The 19,437-nt window shown below is 45.3% G+C and overlaps 1 protein-coding gene across 1 annotated transcript in view; it reads left to right on the top strand.

Moving 5' to 3' along the window:
• Positions 1 to 19,437, top strand: part of LOC137329115 (chondroitin sulfate N-acetylgalactosaminyltransferase 1-like) — a 106,978-nt gene that overhangs the window by 74,560 nt on the left and 12,981 nt on the right. The window contains exons 5-6 of the mRNA XM_067994392.1: positions 15,790 to 15,891; positions 18,569 to 18,747. Coding sequence (XP_067850493.1) covers positions 15,790 to 15,891; positions 18,569 to 18,747 — 281 coding nt within the window. The remainder of the gene's footprint in view (positions 1 to 15,789; positions 15,892 to 18,568; positions 18,748 to 19,437) is intronic.

Raw genomic sequence — 19,437 nt, forward strand, 5'->3', positions numbered from 1 at the left:
ATCAATGCCAAGATTTACTTATTTTAGTCATTTTTTTTTCTGCTGTGAGTCAAAGTTTACAAGCTGTTTACAAGATTTTATAGAAAATAACCAAGATGTCACTGATACCTAAAAAAAATATTTTAAGTTTATTTTTACATCAGTAAACAATGAGACTTTTTCCTGCTTGAAAGCACTGTGACTAAGGATTATAATTTCTTTGTGTTTTCTCTACTAAATGAAAAATAAAGTGTATGCAATAGAGCCAAGTCATAAATAAAGCCTGTAAATAATTTATAAGAAATATTTAATTCTCCCAGGCTGGGTTTTGCTAGAGGTAGGTTTTATTCTCCTATGGGCCGATAATTAATCCTGACTGAAATTAGTTTCTGGAGCTTGGCTGTGATCAGGTTGTTTTGCTGAGAATGTCGCACTCTGCAGAACGATAGGATGGTTCCCCGCACCTCCCTCAGTCTCCCCCCTCCCCGCCTCAGTCTCTCACTGAAATAGTGATGCCAGCCATGCCAGGCTGTGCCATGTTTGATGCAGAGAATCTTGTTCTGTAGGGGACTGCAGGCTGAGCTGATGACAGATGGTTCCCATGTGGACTGTTAGCCTTATTGCAAGCGGATGCTTCATGAAGCCTCATGTACAATGACTGGAAGGGAAATGAGAGAAAGCCCAGCGTGTCACCTGCACACAGAGAGCAGCTTCATTGTCAGGGAGCTGGAGCCGACATATGGGTGTTTTGGAGGACAGTGTTCAATTTGTTGCATGTTGTGACCTGCAGATGTTCATTTGGTTTGTTTCCAGTGTCTGGAGATTATGTGTCATTTTCTTTTTGTTTAAAAGAATTAAAGAAAGACTTGCATTGATATAGTGCCTTTCATGACCTCAGGACATCCCAAAGCATTTCACAACCAATTAAGTACTTTTGAAGTGAAGTCACTGTTGAAATGTTGGAAACGGTGCAGCCAATTTGCACACAGCAAGATCCCACAAACAGCAATGACCAGATAATCTATTTTAGTGATATTGGTTGAGGGAGAAGTGGAGAACTCTGCTGCTTTTCTTCAAAATAGCGTCATGAAATCTTTTATGTCCACCTGAGAGGGAAGGCAGGGCCTCGGTTTAACATCTCATCCAAAAGGCAGTGCAGCACCAGCCTGGATTATGTGTTTTGGAGTGGGATTCGAACCCACAACTGTTCTGATGTAGCAGCAAGAGTGCTACCAACTGAGCCATGGCTGCAATTACGAGTTCTTGGCTCTTTTGTCTATGAATCATGCTGACACATTTTCTGGCATCAAGGTTTGCTATGAACAGCTTGTACTCCTTTTGAAAGCAGGAGCTGCTCTCCGTTTCAGGGGATCTGATAGGGGTCAGTAGTTGCTGTAACGGCCTGTAAAGTGGGAGGTGTGCCCCGTGACGTTGCGATGGAGAAGTTCTGCTGAGCCCATCATGTTGGGTACAGTCTTGGTGTGTCCATAAATTCTCAATTGTGTGCAAAATTCTCCCAGGCTCCTCCCAGGAAGGGAGAGGTTTCATACAGCAGAGCAGGGAGGACGTAACTGCAAACTGTTGGTGTGATGCTCAGTTGACTTTTGAGTTTCCACACATGTTCCTGACATTTTCTTCTTTGAAACAAAAATAAAGAGCCCCCTTCACCTTGTGCTGGTGGAAAGGTCGTTGTGTGTCTGGTTTGTGACTAGTTGAAAGGATGCCATATCTTCATTACGTAAAGGTGAAGAGTTTGAGTCGGAACATGAAGTCAATGTTGAAGGCGACAACACTGCAGCTTTGTTTCTTGTTAGTTTTCTCTTTATCTTTAAACTTTGCCCTCCTCCCTCCCCCTCACAGCATTAAGTTACTGACAGAATCGATGACTCAGAAACTTGAATCAGTTTTAAAACTGGATCAGGCGCTCTCAATTTTGGATGAGGTCAAAGTTGCGACTGGCCTGGGTTGCAGTCGTAAGAATAAGTACAGATGAGAGAGGCCACTCAGCCCATCTAAATCATCCCTCCATAGAAACCCATAGGCCTAGAAATTCAGGCCCACCCATTCTTGGGGGCAGAAGGAGCTATCTCTGTGCCTAAATGGTGAGGTCCAAGGTGTCCCTAGGGCCTCATTTCCGTTGAGCCGACGAGCTGTGGAGAGCAACAGGCAGGGATTGGAGATCGGGGGGGGAGCGGGGAATGGCAGCAATCTAAGTGGGGGAGCGATGGCCGGCAGTGGCCCACTTTCTTTGAATGTGGGGTCGGGAGGGGCACTCCGGCTTCTCCTGGCTCCATGTTCAGGTAAGTATATTTTAAAAACTTACCTTGTTGGTTGCCGTGTGCAGCGGTCCCTTTAAGAATCACCTGTTAGGCCGCATGTAGACCTGGTTTTCCTGAGTGCTGCCTCGGAGCAAACCAATCTTGCAGTGGGGGCCTCAAACAGGCGTTAGGCCCCTTAGTTGCATCAGCAAAGTGTCTCATGCTTGATTCAGGTGTGGGCACGGCACGCCGATTATTTGGCCTTTATCAATATGGTGGGTGCCACACTTCTGTCTCGTGATAAGCACGCGCTTCCTGCCCGCCATGTTGGAAGCTGAGGAGGCCGGTTAGCGCCCGAAAAACACTCGTTGCGTGGCCGAATTTCTAGGCCATGATCTCCCCCATCACAGCATCCATCCAGCTCTCCAGAGCTTTTGACTCCACTACCTGCCGAGAGTTCCAGCTATTAAGCACGCACTACTCCCGGACTGCTTGCTGACATCGATCCTGAATTGGCCTCTGTTCATCTGACTGACAGATGAGAAATGAGTTCCAACTCTTCAGTGTGCTTTAACTCCACAGTTGACTTTTTTTCGAGTGAGGCCTGAAATGACTCATCGGGCAGCTGTTCCGTTAGTCTGTTCATCCCTGTTTATAAGTGAAGAATTCGCTTAGAGCTCTTTCCTCAGTCTAGCTCATTTCTCTTGTTATTTGAACGCGATTTATAAAGAGGAACAAAGTTTAGAATATTATGTAAATAGTAATAGACTGGAGGGCAGGTGTGAGGTTACAAGTGGGACAACATGAGTGTCATTATGGTGACATAAGGACCGTACATTACAGGTAAGGAGCCCAGAGACACAAAAACAGAAAAGCTAAAGGGAAAACAGTGATAAATTCTGAGAGGGCAATAACAAAAAAATTGGGAGAGTGAGGGATTGGAGACTGAGGGACTGGAGAGTGAGGGGGGAGTGAAAGAAAGAAAGAGTATGGGGAGAGGGGACAGAGGAAGAGAGGGCAGGGAGAGAAGAGAACAGAGAGAGAGAAAGTGAAAGATACAGAAAGAGAGAGGTATGGGAGAGAGAAAGAGATGGCATGGAGAGAAGAGAACAGAGAGAAAGTGAAAGATACAGAAATAGAGAGATGGGTGAGAAAAAGAAAGAGGAGAGAGAGAAAGAGATGGCAGGGAGAGACGAGAACAAAGAGAAAGTGAAAGATACAGAAAGAGAGAGATGGGTGAGAAAAAGAAAGAGGGGAGAGAGAAAGAGATGGCAGGGAGAGACGAGAACAAAGTGAAAGATGAAGTGAAAGAGAGACAGAAAGAGAGAAAAGAGTCAAAGAGAAAGAGAAGTTGGAGAGATGGAAACCGGCACTGTGTGGTAGTGCTGAGTGCCAGCGCAGTAATGTTTAGAGCTGTATTGTGGGGATGAACACACATTGGAACTTTCCTCCACTCAGTCCCCAACCTTAGCCAGACTGAGCAGAGAGATGTTGAGGGGGAGGCTGCAGCCCCCTCATGCAAAAGGGAGGAAAGAGCAGAAGGGGTGGGTTATACCTGGGAGCACTCGTGTGTCTTCTGGGATCAGGTCTGATGATCTGGGAGCAGTCTGGCTGCACAGCTTGGGGACAGAGTCACCTGGGCCAGGCAGACTGGGATAAATTATTTTTAAAAAATATGTAAACAGAAAGTATCAAAAAAAACCAGAACAGGATAAAAGTTTTAAAAAAGGAAATGATTGGAGAGAGACATGACAGTGGGAAGGATAAATAATGAGAAATTGAGTCAAAGAAAGGGAAAGGTAAGAGAACAAGTGAGCTGCAGGAAGGAACACTGAGGACAAAGATTATGATAAATTAACTTTTTTTTGGTCATTACGAGCTCGCCGGCTCGATGGAAATGAAGCCCAAGGCCCAATATCAGGGGCTCCTCGGGCCTCACCATTCAAGCACAGGAATCGCTCCCTGCGTGCCCAATAATAGATGTGCCCGAATTTCTCGGTCCATGTGTTTCTATGGAGGGATGATGTGGCGACGGGACTGACAATCCACTGACTCACGTCCCACTCAGTTCTTTATTCTGGCTTTTCAGTGACTCTCTCAGCCGTACCTTTGCCTCGGTCCAGTTGAAGTACTATCAGAGCTTCCCTTTCTTTCTCCTTTGCTGCATTCATCTCTTGTGTGACCAGAAAGTTCTAGAGGGACTGAGAAGTTGTAAGTCATTGCAGGTTTTATTTTTGGATCAGATAGATATCCGGTATGCACGGAAACCCAGCACTGAGTAAATGAGTCTCCAAGCTGAGGAATCCATACATATAGAATAGGTGGAATTTCCGTTTGCCCAATCTGGACTGCACATTCTCACCTCATAGAAGTCCATAGAGTTTAGATGAAGATTAGGAAAAGCCGAGGCTTAGGTCCTTACCCGGTATTCACAGGGTACTGCTAGAGATTAACCAGCTAAATGCACCAGTATAGAGCATGCTGTCAGCTGTGGCTCAGTGGGTAGCACTCCCACCTCTGAGTCAGAAGACTGTGGGTTCAAGCCCCATTCTAGAGGCTTGAGCACATAACCCAGTCTGATACTCCAGTGCAATACTGAGGGAGTGCTGCACTGTCGAAGGTGTCAAACTGTGGCCTTGTCTGCCCTCTTAGATGGATGTAAAAGATCCTAGGGCACTACTTGAAGAAAGAATAGGGGTGTTCTTCCCAGTGTCCTGGCTGATATTTATCTCTTGACCAACATCACTATAACAGATTGATTATATGGTTATAATCTCATTGCTATTTGTGGGACCTTGCTGGGTGCAAATTGTCTGCTGCGTTTCCTACATTATAACAGTGACTACACTTCAAAAGTACTTAATTGACTTGGGGTGACATGAAAGGTGCTTATATATAGATGCAATAAGTTATTATTGAATCTGCTTTCAGCACCCTTTCAGACAGTGCATTCCAGATCATAACAACTGGCTGGGCAAAACAAATTCTCCTCCTCTCCCCTCTGGTTCTTTTGCCAATCACCTTAAATCTGTGTCCTCTGGTTATTGACCTTCCTGCCAGTGGAAAGAGTTTCTCCTTATTTACTGTATCAAAACCCTTTGTATTCCATTTATCTCATTGCTGTTTGTGGGACTTTGCTGTGCTCAAATTGCCTGCTGCGTTTCCCTACATTAGAACAGTGACTACACTTCAAAAGTACTTCATTGGCATAAAGTGCTTTGGGCCATCCTGAGGTCAGGACAAGCACTATATAAATGCAAGTTCTTTCTTTCTTTCTTACTTTCCTTCCTTCCTCAGTTTATTTCATCAGCACCTGTGTGTTGAGGACTCCACAGGTCAAAGCTGTGCCTGTCAGGAAGTTAAAGCTGGCTCAGTGCCCGTCACCATTAACAAACAACCATTGCATGTTAACTCTGGCTGGATTAATGAGATACTAAAGAAACTGATCTTTCTTCTCTAACCTCAAGCGCTTGTCAATGCTCGATCAATGTAGTTGATTTAGCAGCTGACTGAGTTAATCAGCAGACTGATCTTACTGAAGACCTAATACGGGTTTTAAGAACCGAGCCAGTTTTACATTTGTTTCTGTTCTTTCCCTTTTGCCCCACACTACTGGTCTCTGATTACATACCGCTCAATACTGTACATTCACTCTCACTTTTTTTATTCGTTCATGGGATGTGGGCGTCGCTGGCGAGGCCAGCATTTATTGCCCATCCCTAATTGCCCTTGAGAAGGTGGTGGTGAGCCGCCTTCTTGAACCGCTGCAGTCCGTGTGGTGAAGGTTCTCCCACAGTGCTGTTAGGAAGGGAGTGCTAGGATTTTGACCCAGCGACGACGAAGGAACGGCGATATATTTCCAAGTCTATTTACAATATATATCAATGACTTGGATGAAGGAACAGAGTGTCTTGTGGCCAAATTTCCTGATGATACAAAGATAGGTGGAAAAGCAAGTTGTGATGAGGACACAAAGTTTCTGCAAAGGGATATTGACAGGTTAAGCGAATGGGCAAAAATTTGGCAGATGGAATATAATGTGGGAAAATGTGAAGTCATCCACTTTGGGAGGAAAAATAAAAAAGCAAAATATTATTTGAATGGAGAAATACTACAAAATGCTGCGACACAGAGGGATCTGGGTGTCCTAGTACATGAAACACAAAAAGTCAACATACAGGTGCAGCAGGTAATCCGGAAGGCAAACGGAATATTGGCCTTTATTTCTAGGGGGATGGAGTATAAAAGCAGGGAAGTCATGCTACAACTGTACAGGGTGCTGGTGAGACCACACCTGGAGTATTGTATACAGTTCTGGTGCCCTTATTTAAGGAAGGACATACTTGCATTGGCGGCAGTTCAGAGAAGGTTCAGTAGGTTGATTCCGGGTAAGGAAGGGTTGTCTTATGAGGAAAGATTGAGCAGGTTGGGTCTATACTCATTGGAGTTTGGAAGAATGAGAGGAGATCTTATTGAAACATACAAGATTCTGAGAGGATTCGATAGGGTAGATGCTGAGAGGATGTTACCCCTCATGGGGGAATCTAAAACTAGGGGGCATAGTCTCAGAATAAAGGGGCGCCCGTTTAAGACGGAAATTAGGAGGAATTTCTTCTCCCAGAGGGTCGTGAATCTTTGGAATTCCTTACCCCAAAAAGCCGTGGAGGCTGAGTCATTGAATACATTCAAGGCTGAGTTAGACAAATTTTTGATCAGCAAGGGAGTCAAAGGATATGGGGAAAGGGTGGGAAAGTGGAGTTGAGGTAAAAATCAGATCAGCCATGATCTTATTAAATGGCGGAGCAGGCTCGAGGGGCTGAATGGCCTACTCCTGCTCCTATCTCTTATGGTCTTATTAAGTCGGGATGGTGTTTGACTTGGAGGGGAATGTGCAGGTGGTGTTGTTCCCATGTGCCTGCTGCCCTTGTCCTTCTAGGTGGTAGAGGTCGCGGGTTTGGGAGGTGCTGTCGAAGGAGCCTTGGCGAGTTGCAGCAGTGCATCCTGTAGATGGTACACACTGCAACCACTGTGCGCCGATGGTGAAGGGAGTGAATGTTTAGGGTGGTGAATGGGGTGCCAATCAAGTGGGCCGTTTTGTCCTGGATGGTGTCGAGCTTCTTGAGTGTTGTTGGAGCTGCACTCATCCAAGCAAGTGGAGAGTATTCCATCACACTCCTGACTTGCGCCTTGTAGATAGTGGAAAGGCTTTGGGGAGTCAGGAGGTGAGTCAGGAGGCAATTAGGGATGGGCAATAAATGCTGGCCTCGCCAGCGGCGCCCACATCCCGTGAACGAATAAAAAAAAGTAATTCGCTGCAGAATACCCAGCCTCTGACCTGCTCTTGTAGCCACAGTATTTAAGAGGTTGAGTCAGTTGAATCCAAGAGATTGAGTCAGTCCTAATACAAAACCAGCAAGAGAATTGATTCGAGTAGTCAGAACCAACTTCAGGCCTCCAATTCATTGTTTGATGCATTTCCTTATGACCTCCCACTCGGGGTTTTGGCACATCTGCTGATGCCTCACCTAAAGCCTCCGGTACCCTTCGTTCCTCAGAGTCCCCCTTCTGGCCATCTAATGTGGCCCTGTAAAACAGAGAGGTTAAGGGAGATGCGGTTAATTTGCTGGTCTGTCCCAGCCTGCTTCATGCCCTAAACCAATCCCTTACCTCTGTGAGTAATAAACCAATGTCAGAGTGTGGCAGAGGCTGGAGGAACTTCATGCCTCAAATTGCCTTTGCTGAGTCTCTTTGTTGCTAAGAGAGTTAGAGCAGGAGGGTGGAGTGCTGTTTTCCAACGAGCCCTGTCAATATCCAATGAGAATGTCAACAACTCCCCCCTGCCCCCCATCGGGTATTTTCTTGGGTCATTTTTTCCTCCCTTTTCCCCACATTTTTTCATCCATCTGCCCTGACACATTGCATTAAAGAGGGTAGAAGCACCCTGTCTGCATCATATTACTGGCCAGCACGAGGCACTAGAGATCTCCCAGGAGTGCCTCTCTCTCGCACCTGCCTTCCCTCATGCAGGGAGATTCGTCGGTCTTTGACTGGTGCCTCCTGCTTAACCTGGCTCAGATCAGGAACTAAACTGGACTGCAAACTGCACCCATCCCCGCTGTGTGGTACTGAGAGCTGATGTGTGACACTCAGTGTCACCCCCCCCATTGTGATGGTGTCCTGTTTTGGGATATTTTAAAATTTAATTTCTTGAAGGGGAGACATTCTGATCGATATGAACAAATTCTAAAATCTACATTTATTTAGTGGAAGTAAACTTGTTCTTGTGCACAGATTTTCCTTTCAGTATTTACACTTTTTTTGCTGCAGCAGTCAACCTGTAAACTTTCAGTCGCAAGGCAATATCCCACCCCGCCCGAGTATTAACCTTGTCGGTCGCAGTGACCCTTGTTTACAGTATATGCTGTGAGTCTCATATGAGATCAGACAAGAAAGGTTAAAAGCCAACCTCAAAAATGGTGCTGACCTCATAAAACCAGGGGCTGCCACGCGGGACACTGCGACTGAAATGTCTTAAGTTACAGCTCAGTATCAGCAATTAAAGGTATCCGGGCCTACCGTTCCCAGGCTGGCTGAATACTCCCCTGTAACATCACTGGTATATACTTTACTGCACTGCTTACGTTAGACAGGCAGGAATATAAACATAGCTTCTTGATGATTGCGGCTCCTTTAACGTGGGAGACGGTGATTCTTTGGCTGTTGCAGAAAGAAAAAATAGAAGTAAAGAAGAATAAATATGCAAGTGGGCCAAATTAGTTCCAAATGGCTGGGGTGATGTTCGTGCAGCCTTGAGATGCTATACATCCTGAAAGCTTATGATCAGCTCCTGACTAGATGTATACACCCCCAACCTCATTTTAAAGCGGCCATAACTCTCTTTTTCTCTCTCTCTCTCTCTCCTCGTAAGTCTTGTACCTTGGATATTAATTCAAGTACATTGTGAAGGGCAATGCCATTTTTTTTGTGCCTTCTGTCAGAATGAAATGACTTTGCCTTCGCACAGCACTCCATCTTAGCGACCCAGCTTAAACTGACAGAACCTATCTATCTCGACACAGGCGTTTGAGTAATGAAGTGCCCGAGGACTCAAACTCGTGACCTTTAGGATGGGAGTGCAGCACTTGACCTAAGTGTGTATCCACACGGTTAAACATGTTTATAAAATATGTCATACAGATTACAACCATTCAGTCTCTGTGTGTTGTGACCCACTGTTATCTGGTTGGCAGACTTGGTCATTCTCATTGTTAAGTCTTGCTATTTTTCACCACCTTAATTAGTTCCTGTTAAAGATCATTTTATCGATTTCTCACTATAAAATCCAGGATTTTTTTTCCCGAAAGGTGGATGAGTAAAGGCTTATTTTTTCCCCCAAAATTTGAAGGATAAAAACAAGCTTCCTGTTGTTTTCTTACCGAAAAATTGGCCCCAGAGATGCATTTATAACCAGTTCATAAACCATAAAGTGGGCTCCAGATGTGGAGTGAAGTATTTGAGTCACATTTACAGTGTAATGGGCAATGAGCCCTAGAACACCCATTATCTTGATGATCGTTACACTGTAAATATTAAAGCTCGCCGCAAAGCCCCCACACTATGACCTCATCCAACAAGACATCAGCAAGTTGGTATATGGTTCACTGCAGGCGAGCCAGTGCAGGGTTTGCACTGATTATAATAGCATGTCATGATTCTAACAGCTGCCTCCACTCTGACTGACGCAATGTGGATATCCCATTTAGGAATGAAGAGGCAGCTGCCAGGAACCATGTGTGGGTTCTCCCCAAACCTACACCCATTCCATCCAATTTCTTTTGCGATGCTGAACAGGAATGGAACAGCCACGATTTGAAAGTCCCAAAATGTACTAAAACTTAGCGCCTTTTACAAGTGTGCTGCTTCACTGACTTTTTACTTTACAAGGAATTGATCATCGCTTTTATGATTTGTCCAATAGAGTCAAAAATGTCAAATAAAACTCATTGCCTTCAAATTATTGTCGCTACATTGGCTCCCGGTCCGGCAAGGCCTCGATTTTAAAATTCTCATCCTTGTTTTCAAATCCCTCCATGGCCTCGCCCCTCCCTATCTCTGTAACCTCCTCCAGCCCTGCAACCCTCCTCCGTGCTCCTCCAATTCTTCCCTCTTGCACATCCCTGATTTTCTTCACTCCTCCATTGGTGGCCGTGCCTTCAGCTGCTAGGCCCTAAGCTCTGGAATTCCCTCCCTCACTTAACCTTTCCGTCTCTCTCTCTACCTCTCTCACCTTCTATAAGACGCTCCTTAGAATCTACCTTTTTGACCAAGCTTTTGGTTACCTGCCCTAATATCCCCTTATGTGTCTCGGTGTCAAATTTTGTTTGATAATCTTTGTTTGATAAAATTATGAAGTGCCTTGGGATGTTCCACTACTTTAAAGGCGCTATATAAATGCACGTTGTTGTTGTTTCAGTTGAGAAGCAAAGCTTTAATTTGGGGCCTTGTTAGTTCTGAATGTTTCATTCGGAAATTTGAACTGAAGCAGCTCTGCCTGCACTTCAGTAACTAGGCATAGATATCCTGTCAGCGTTCAGAGGGTTAACAGAAGGCTTAATCTACTTAGTTATTTAATTACTTACAGACATCATGTGGAGGGCGTTAGATATTTGTACACATTTCTCTTTCTGTTCAAAGAGGGTTGAAGGCAAAATTGGAGACTGTGTCTGTAGAGGGATTTAATGTCACTAATGCTGATCGATGGAGGAAGGAGTTATAGGATGAGACAAATTTACCTCTGTCAGGTTTGACGAGGCTTCACCAGTCAGGGTAAAGTTACCCCTGGGGCATGTTTTACAAGTCACCGAGCTTGGCTTCTAACTTGTCACTCATCACCAGAGATATAAAGGTCCGCTGTCACGGTGGCAAAATGTGTTGCAGAGCGTGCAGGAATGAATAAAAAGCTCTTTAGGTCCCACTTCGTCATTTAGCTTCCGGCTACTTTCAGCTCTTTCTAGTTGATGGCACTAAGCTCGCGAAAGCACCTTATCACCTGTGAAATGCTTTCTGTTTTAGCTCGCACAGAACCTCTGTGCTACTTGAAGGAATTGCACCCATGTGAGGGCCGTTCACGAACCGAGCATGTGGCCATTCCGTGTCACAGCTAACTGCTTCACGGGCCCTGACATTAACGGGGAGCCCCGGGAGGCCGAAATCGGCCGAAGAACCCCGCAAGACGGGGGAACGTGGAAGCCCTGCCAGTGCCTTTGATAACTGCTCAATGCTTCCGATACCTGCCATCGTTGTCAATAACCCACCATCACACTCAATAACCTGCCAGTGCTCTTGATAACTCGCCAGTGCTCTCCATAAATAACCAGCCGTTGCCCTCGATAACCCATCATCATTCTCGATAACCTGCTATTGTTCTCCATAACCCGCCAGCGCCCTCGATAACCCGCCAGCGCCCTCGATAACCCGCCAGCGCCCTCGATAACCCGCCAGCGCCCTCGATAACCCGCCAGCGCCCTCGATAACCCGCCAGAGCTCTCGATAACCCGCCAGCGCCCTCGATAACCCGCCAGCGCCTTCGACAACCTGCCAGCATCCTCCATAACCCGCCAGCGCCCTCAATAACCCGCCAGCACCCTCGATAACCCGCCAGGACCCTCGATAACCCGCCAGCGCCCTCGATAACCCGCCAGCGCCCTCGATAACCCGCCAGCGCCCTCGATAACTCGCCAGGGCCCTCGATAACCCGCCAGCGCCCTCGATAACCCGCCAGGACCCTCGATAACTCGCCAGAGCTCTCGATAACCCGCCAGCGCCCTCGATAACCCGCCAGGACCCTCGATAACCCGCCAGCGCCCTCGATAACCCGCCAGCGCCCTCGATAACCCGCCAGAGCTCTCGATAACCCGCCAGCGCCCTCGATAACCCGCCAGCGCCCTCGATAACCCGCCAGCGCCCTCGATAACCCGCCAGCACCTTCGACAACCCGCCAGCGCCCTCGATAACCCGCCAGCGCCCTCGATAACCCGCCAGTGTTCACTGCCTCAGCTCACGTGAAGAATGGTCGCATGGGTGAGGTATCGGAGGAACATAGGATCAGGAGTAGGCCATTCTGCCCCTTGAGCCTGTTTCCCCCATTCAGATAAATCATGGTTGATCTGTATCTCAACTCCATTTACCCACCTTTGATCCATATCCCTTGATACCCTTACCCAACAAAAATCTATCGATCTCACTCTTGAAAATTTCAATTGACCCCCCAATATCCGCAACCTTTGCGGCAGAAAATTCCAGATTTCCACTGCCCTTTGTGTGAAGAAGTGCTTTCTGATTTCACTCCTAAATGGCCTGGCTCTAATTTTAAGATTGTGCCCCCTTGTTCTGGATTCCTCCATTCGAGGATCGAACCCCTTTTATCATTTTAAATACCTCAATTAGTTCACCCCCTCAACCTTCTAAACTCAAGGGAATACAAGCCACGTTTATGCAACCTGTCTTCAGAATTTAACCCTTTAAAGCTGGCAGTACAAATGGATCGGACCCCAGAAAGGAGTCGATGCCTTTGGGAGAGGTGCAGCCCCCCTTCCTGAAAAATTAAATTAAGAAGATGTGATTTTTTTTGTACTTCAGTTGATTGTTATTTGAATATTTGGCTTTAAACAGTGAGGGACTGCTGAACTCGAGAGTCCATTCTTCTCTCTTTTCTGCCCTATTTGAAGGGGGTACATGATATTGTGAGTTGCAGTGGCCACTCTTTGGGTAAGAAGCTGTCAATCACTGGCGGAGAGAGGAATTCCGTTCTGCTGTCCTCTCTCCCCATGGTCTCTCATCAACACTCTGTCCCTCTCTCTATCTCATTCCCTCTCCTTCTCTCGCTCCCCACTTTCTCACCTTCTCTCCACCTCTCTGTCTCTACTTCTCTCCCCCTCGCTCCTTCCCATCTTCTCTCTCTTTTCTCCCCTCACCCTAGTATCGTTCTCCCAGTTCCTTGCAGACTTTGTGGAGATTTCTTTTGAATCTGTGAAATTAGTTCTTGACTAATTGCCCCATGGCACCAAATGAGAAAATAATTCTCTGTCCAAGGGAAGGGAAGAGTGCTAACCAAGGGACATTTATGGTATCGTCACAGAAATAGTTTATTCATGGGCTGGTTTGATACCCATCAATTTACTCGTGCCCTAATTGAAAAGCTTGTTTTTGCAACATGTCCTCACATCTCAGGTTATCTGAGAGGAAATGAATTAGTTCTTGGTGAAATGAAATTAATCACATACCTGTCAACATGTCTAACTGTGGGTCACCTACCTACACTGTCAAAGTGTGAGGCTCGGTTAAAGCTCCACCATTTCAATCCATTAGTTCTGAAACCAGCCTCCACAGAAAATACTTAAAAGGCAACATCTAATCTAGAGCATGAATGGGGCTGTCTTTTAGACTGGTTCTACTAACTACATGAAAGAGAAAATGATATTTATCACAATGCATATCTTGGGTTAGTCTTGATCCCTTTGAGCTGCTTTCACCTGGGGCCTGATGCAGTCTGGAGAGATTGTATTCGGTTTTCTATCCAGTGACGCGATATCTCTTTACCACGTAAATATTTCCCCATCCTTTTCTGTCACTTTTCCCACTTCACCTTTTACAAACGTCATTTAACTGGAAACTCACTTTTGGTGGTAATTCGAGTGGATCCGATGGCCATTTCCTTCCTTGGTTTAGAAATATATTGTTTGATTTCTTGGCTATTTGGATTAAGTAATATTATTCATGTTTTTAGTTAAGATTTTACAGCATGAGTCACTTTAAAATAAATTGTATGATTTTTCGAGTAATAAGAACAGAAAATGATGGGAATACACAGCCCATTGTGGCAGATGTAAAGGTAGGTTAACATCCCATAAATGAGCACACTTATTGCCCAGATTCTGGTTCAGATGAAGGATCTAGATCCAAAACATTCTCTTGTCCCCTTTCCTTTCAGCCGCTGACAGACCTGATAGATATTTCCATCATTTTCTGTTTTTACTTTGGACTTAGTAACATAGCCACAGTTTCAGGCAGGAGCAGATCGTCGGCCACTCCAGCCCACCTATCCACAGTGTTCCCTCGGTCCATTCCTAATAACCCTGTGCCCTATTTGTTGACAAGAACCTGTCTCGTTCCTTCTTGAAACCCATTAAGGTTTCTTGTTCCACTGCCTGTGCCGGTAATCTGTTCCGCATTCTTATCAGCCATTTATTAAACAAGTTCCTCCTGCCTTTCCTATTTTCTTTTGTTGTCCTTAATTTGTAGATATGACCCTTTTGTGTTTCAATTCTGTACATGGCAGAAAAGCTTAATTGGATCCATTTTATCCAGACCGTTCATAATTTTAAACCCTTCTATCCTATCCCCATTCAATCTTGTCTGTTTAAGAGGTCGTCAATCTTCCCCAATACGTCATTCCCTTAAATTCTGGGATCAACCGTGTGGCCTTTCTCTGTGTCCCCTCCAGTAAATGAATATCCTTCTCCATACCCTCTCCAATAACTGAATATCCGTGTCCAGTATCTGGGCAGTGCCACTTGTCTGTCTTCAAAGCACATCATGAGATGCATTTGACGTGGCAAGTGTGAAGGGGGCAGAACATTGCACCACACACAGTGCTGCTTGTGTTGTGAAATATGATGTGGATGAATTTTTGCCACAACGCAAACGCAGTGGAATTTACTCCATAGCGAAGGTGACTGAGAAACCCACGGACTTGTACAGAATCCAGCTTCCTGTAATCAAGGCCACACGTGCAGCCTGCCTGGATCTGTAACCCGCTCTGCATCTCAAACAGGACAGGTTTTAAAATAAGCCATGATTTGTTTTGATAGAATTATGGTAAGTATTCAGAGACTTATTCAAGCTATATAAAAAAAACTACTCTTTCAAGCATGGGCTTCTGATAGAAAGATTTGCAATTAGACAGTGCCTCTCATGACATCCCAAAGCACTTTACAGCCAATCAAATACTTAAGTGTAGTCACTGTTGTAATGTAGGAAACGTAGCAGCCAATTTGCACATAGAAAGGTCCCACTAACAGCAATGCAATAATGACCAGATAATCTGTTTTTTTTGAGTGAAGTTGTTTGAAGGATCAATATTGGGCAGGTCACCAGGGAGACTTCCCCTGTTCTTCCAATAGTGCCATGGGATCTTTTATGACTACCTGAGAGGGCAGACGAGGCCTCGGTTTATCATCTCATCCGAAAGACAGCACCTCCTTCAGTACGGCACTGGAGTGTCAGCCTAGGTTATGTGCACAAGTCCCTAGAGTGAGACTCGAACCCACAACCGTCTGACTCAGAGGCAAGAGAGCTACCAACTGAGCCAGATGCTGACATGTGACAACTTCATTTAGATTGAGTTGCATATTTTCCCAGGGTGAAGAAGATTTAATTTTTAGTATTGAACATTTTGAACTTGTTTTTTTTATATTTCCCATGCAGCAGGGTGATTACAAGCTCTGGCATGTTTGAACTGAAAGTGACTTCTATTTCTGTACTTGTCTTGCAGGGAGGTGTGTATTCGACTGGACGGCAGAGTTCATCTCACCGTGGTTTATTTTGGGAGGGAACAAATGACTGAAGTAAAAGCCATACTTGAAAATATGTCCAGGTGAGCGCGGTCTGTCGGAGGGTTAAGCACTTGTTACAATCCTTGTGACGCATCACCCCACGGTGGAACAGCCTGCGGCCGTTAACTGTTGAGAGGCTGAACGCATGGAGAATGCCCACTTGGGCAAGTCACTGTAGCACGGCTGGCACTTGTGCAAATATACCCAGCAAGGGGTCATTCCACGTTCAGGAGCGGTGACGAAGGGGATTGGAGTAAAGTAACAGAGAAAGGAGGAGAGTTTTTTAAAAATGCATCAGCTGGCACAGGTTTTTTTTCAGTAAGAAATAGACCCAGGTTATTTAAAAATTCCTGCACACTTTATACAGTGGGGAGATCTATATATACATAGAGCCAGTATTTGCTGGAGTGAGGCATCACGTGGCATGCCCTGTTATTTGGCCTTGTTCGTGCATGTTTAGGTTATAACATTTTTTGCCCACAAAGTTGCTGGAAGTGCGAGCTGATAACGGTGCAGTGAGGGAAACAGGACATGTGGGATCTTGATGATCAACAGGACAAACAGTGTATCTCCTTAAACAATGAGATTAAAGGATTAAGAAATAAACAGAGGAGGAGGGTGGATTAGAGAGGGTGAATTTAGCTACATCATTAAATAAATTTAGAACAGAAATAGACAGTTTCCTAGAAGTAAAGGGAATTAGGGGTTACGGGGAGCGGGCAGGAAATTGGACATGAATTTAGATTTGAGGTTAGGATCAGATCAGCCATGATCTTATTGAATGGCGGAGCAGGCTCGAGGGGCCGATTGGCCTACTCCTGCTCCTATTTCTTATGTTCTTATGTAAATCCGGTTAATAAAGAGAGAGAAAGAAACAGTGGATTAAGAGAGAGAGAAAAAAGAGACAGAAAGGAAAAGTTAAAAAAAAATGTAAAAATTTAAAATTTGACATTTTTAAAATCTCCTAAAATAATTCACAACCTGAAGGAATGAGACTCCACACTTAGAATTGTTTACTTTCTGGGCCAGAGAGGTTGATTGGCAGTCATTAACAATTATCACATTGTTAAAAGCTGTTAATTACAAGACTTAACTTTCTGTGGTGAGTTTAATGGGCAATTAATGAGCAAATGCAGCAACTTCATGACAACCACAGGGTTAAGTGCGAGATGCCATTTTTGCGAGGAGGAGCGGCACAAATCGGCCAGCAACTTGTGGCGATTCGCAATTCACAGAGTATCCCTTCCTCGCTACAAGTTTCTGGCTGATTTGCGCATTAATAATTGTGTGTGTTGTTCACACGCTGTTATTTTTTCAGCAAGATCTGGCCCATAATGTCTATACACACACAGGCCATGCTAGCTCCTTTTCATGTTCAATGAAATCAAACCCAGTCTTGCTGCAGTTCCAAGTCACAAGATGATCTCAGTGCTCATGACAGCCATAGCTGGCAAAAAAAAAGAAACTGAATAAAGCCCAAGGCTGGAAATTTCCTCTAAGCTGCTCCACCAACTGTACCAGGCATCTCTGCACATTACAGAGCACTGCCTCACTGTACCAGGGTCTCTGCACATTACACAGGACTGCCTCACTGTAACAGGCGTCTCTGCACATTACACAGGACTGCCTCACTGTAACAGGCGTCTCTGCACATTACACAGGACTGCCTCACTGTACAAGGCGTCTCTGCACATTACACAGGACTGGCTCACTGTATGTGTTCCAGTAGTTTGAGGAGTTTTATTTGGCACCCACTAGTTGTACCCTAATAATGTCAGTGAGGAAGAGGCTAATTAGCACCATTGCCTCTTTGCCTGCTCCAGTGATGCATCTTTCTCACTTGCTCCCAGGTTCAAGCCCACGGATTGAATTCATCTTGCCAACAGCTGAGAACTGAGTGAGAGAGTCCATGAATATTGTCCCGTGGCACAGTCCCTGAGTGACAGCTGCAACCTTTCCTTAATCCTTACATCTTAGTTTTACCCCAACACAGGTTTAAAAAACAGCTGTGAATTCTCATTGACACTGATGGAAAATTCCTACAACATCTGGGGAGCAAAGTGTGTTCATGAATCTGCTCCTGTGATCTGTGTGTACAAGTAGGCATTATGTTGAACTACATTTAATTTTTTCAGAAACAATGGGGAGAGATGGAGAAAGACTAAGTCTGAAGAAACTGTTCCGTGTGCACATAATGTTCTTATAAATTTGTTTTTGGGATGTGGGCGTCGCTGGCAAGACGCCCATCCCTCATTGCCCTGAGAAGGTGGCGGTGGGCCTTCTCCTTGGACCACTGTCCTTGTGATGATGGTGCTCCCACAGTGCTGTTAGGTAGGAAACTCCAGGATATTGACCAGTGACGATGAAGGAATGGCGATATATGGCCAAGTCAGGGTGGTGTGTGCCTTGGAGGGGAACGTGGATGTGATGATGGTCCCACTTCATTACTGCTATTGTCCTTGGTGGTTAAAGTGTTTTGAATTTTTGGCAAAACTCTTTTCCTTTTCCCTTCTCCCCTACAAATAGCCTAAACCTAACATCCCTGCCACATTTCATCCTTTCTTTGTCATTCAAATAAGATGTGATTCACACGTACCAGTGATGTCCTCTTGATATTTAGGAAAGGTAAACTGCTGAACTTTGGTGCAGAAATGACACTAGTATCGAAAAAAAGTAATAATTCTGGAGTAAAATTTTCACCTGTCTTTTCTAACATAGAGAAGCAAACTACAAGAACTACACCTTCATTCCCTTGGAAGAGGATTTCTCTCGTGGGAAAGGCCTGGATGTGGGCGCTCGAGCTTGGAAGGGAAACAACGTCCTGCTCTTTTTCTGCGATGTGGATATATACTTCACAGCAGAGTTTCTCAACACGTGCAGACTGAATGCCCAGCCAGGTATCACACTGATTACACAAGAAAGAAAGAAAGAACTTGCATTTATATAGCCCCTTTCATGATCTTAGGACGTCCAATGAAATACTTTTTGAAGTGTAGTCACCATTGTAATGTAGGAAACACAGCAGCCAATTTGCACACAGCAAGGTCCCACAAACAGCAATGTGATAATGACCGGATCATCTGTATTTTTAGTGATGTTGGTTGAGGGATCAATATTGGCAAGGTCACCAGGGAGAACTCCCCTGCTCTTCTTCGAAATAGTGCCGTGGGATCTTTTACGTTCACCTGAGAGGGCAGACAGGGCCTCAGTTTAGCGCCTCATCCGAAATACGGCACCTTTGACAGTGCAGCACTCCCTCGGTACTGCAGTGGAGTGTCAGCCTGGATTATGGGCGCAAGTCTCTGGAGTGGGACTTGAACCCACAACCTTCTGACTTAGAGACAAGAGAGCTACAACTGAGCCAAGAGTAGACCAGTAACAGAACTTACTACATCCAGAGGCATAGGCAGCATTTGTCAAACTGTACACACTCCTGCCAATTGCTGCACCCGCCCTTGCACCCTACCACACTTGATTGACCTTGGTGAGTTGCTGCAGTGCGTCCTATAGAGAGTACATAAAGTGCCGATGCTGGAGGGGATGAATATTCAGTCCAGTGGCAGGGGCGTTAATCAAGCAAACTGCTG

The sequence above is a fragment of the Heptranchias perlo genome, chromosome 1 (genome assembly GCF_035084215.1).
Source record: "Heptranchias perlo isolate sHepPer1 chromosome 1, sHepPer1.hap1, whole genome shotgun sequence".
Taxonomy (NCBI): domain Eukaryota; kingdom Metazoa; phylum Chordata; class Chondrichthyes; order Hexanchiformes; family Hexanchidae; genus Heptranchias; species Heptranchias perlo.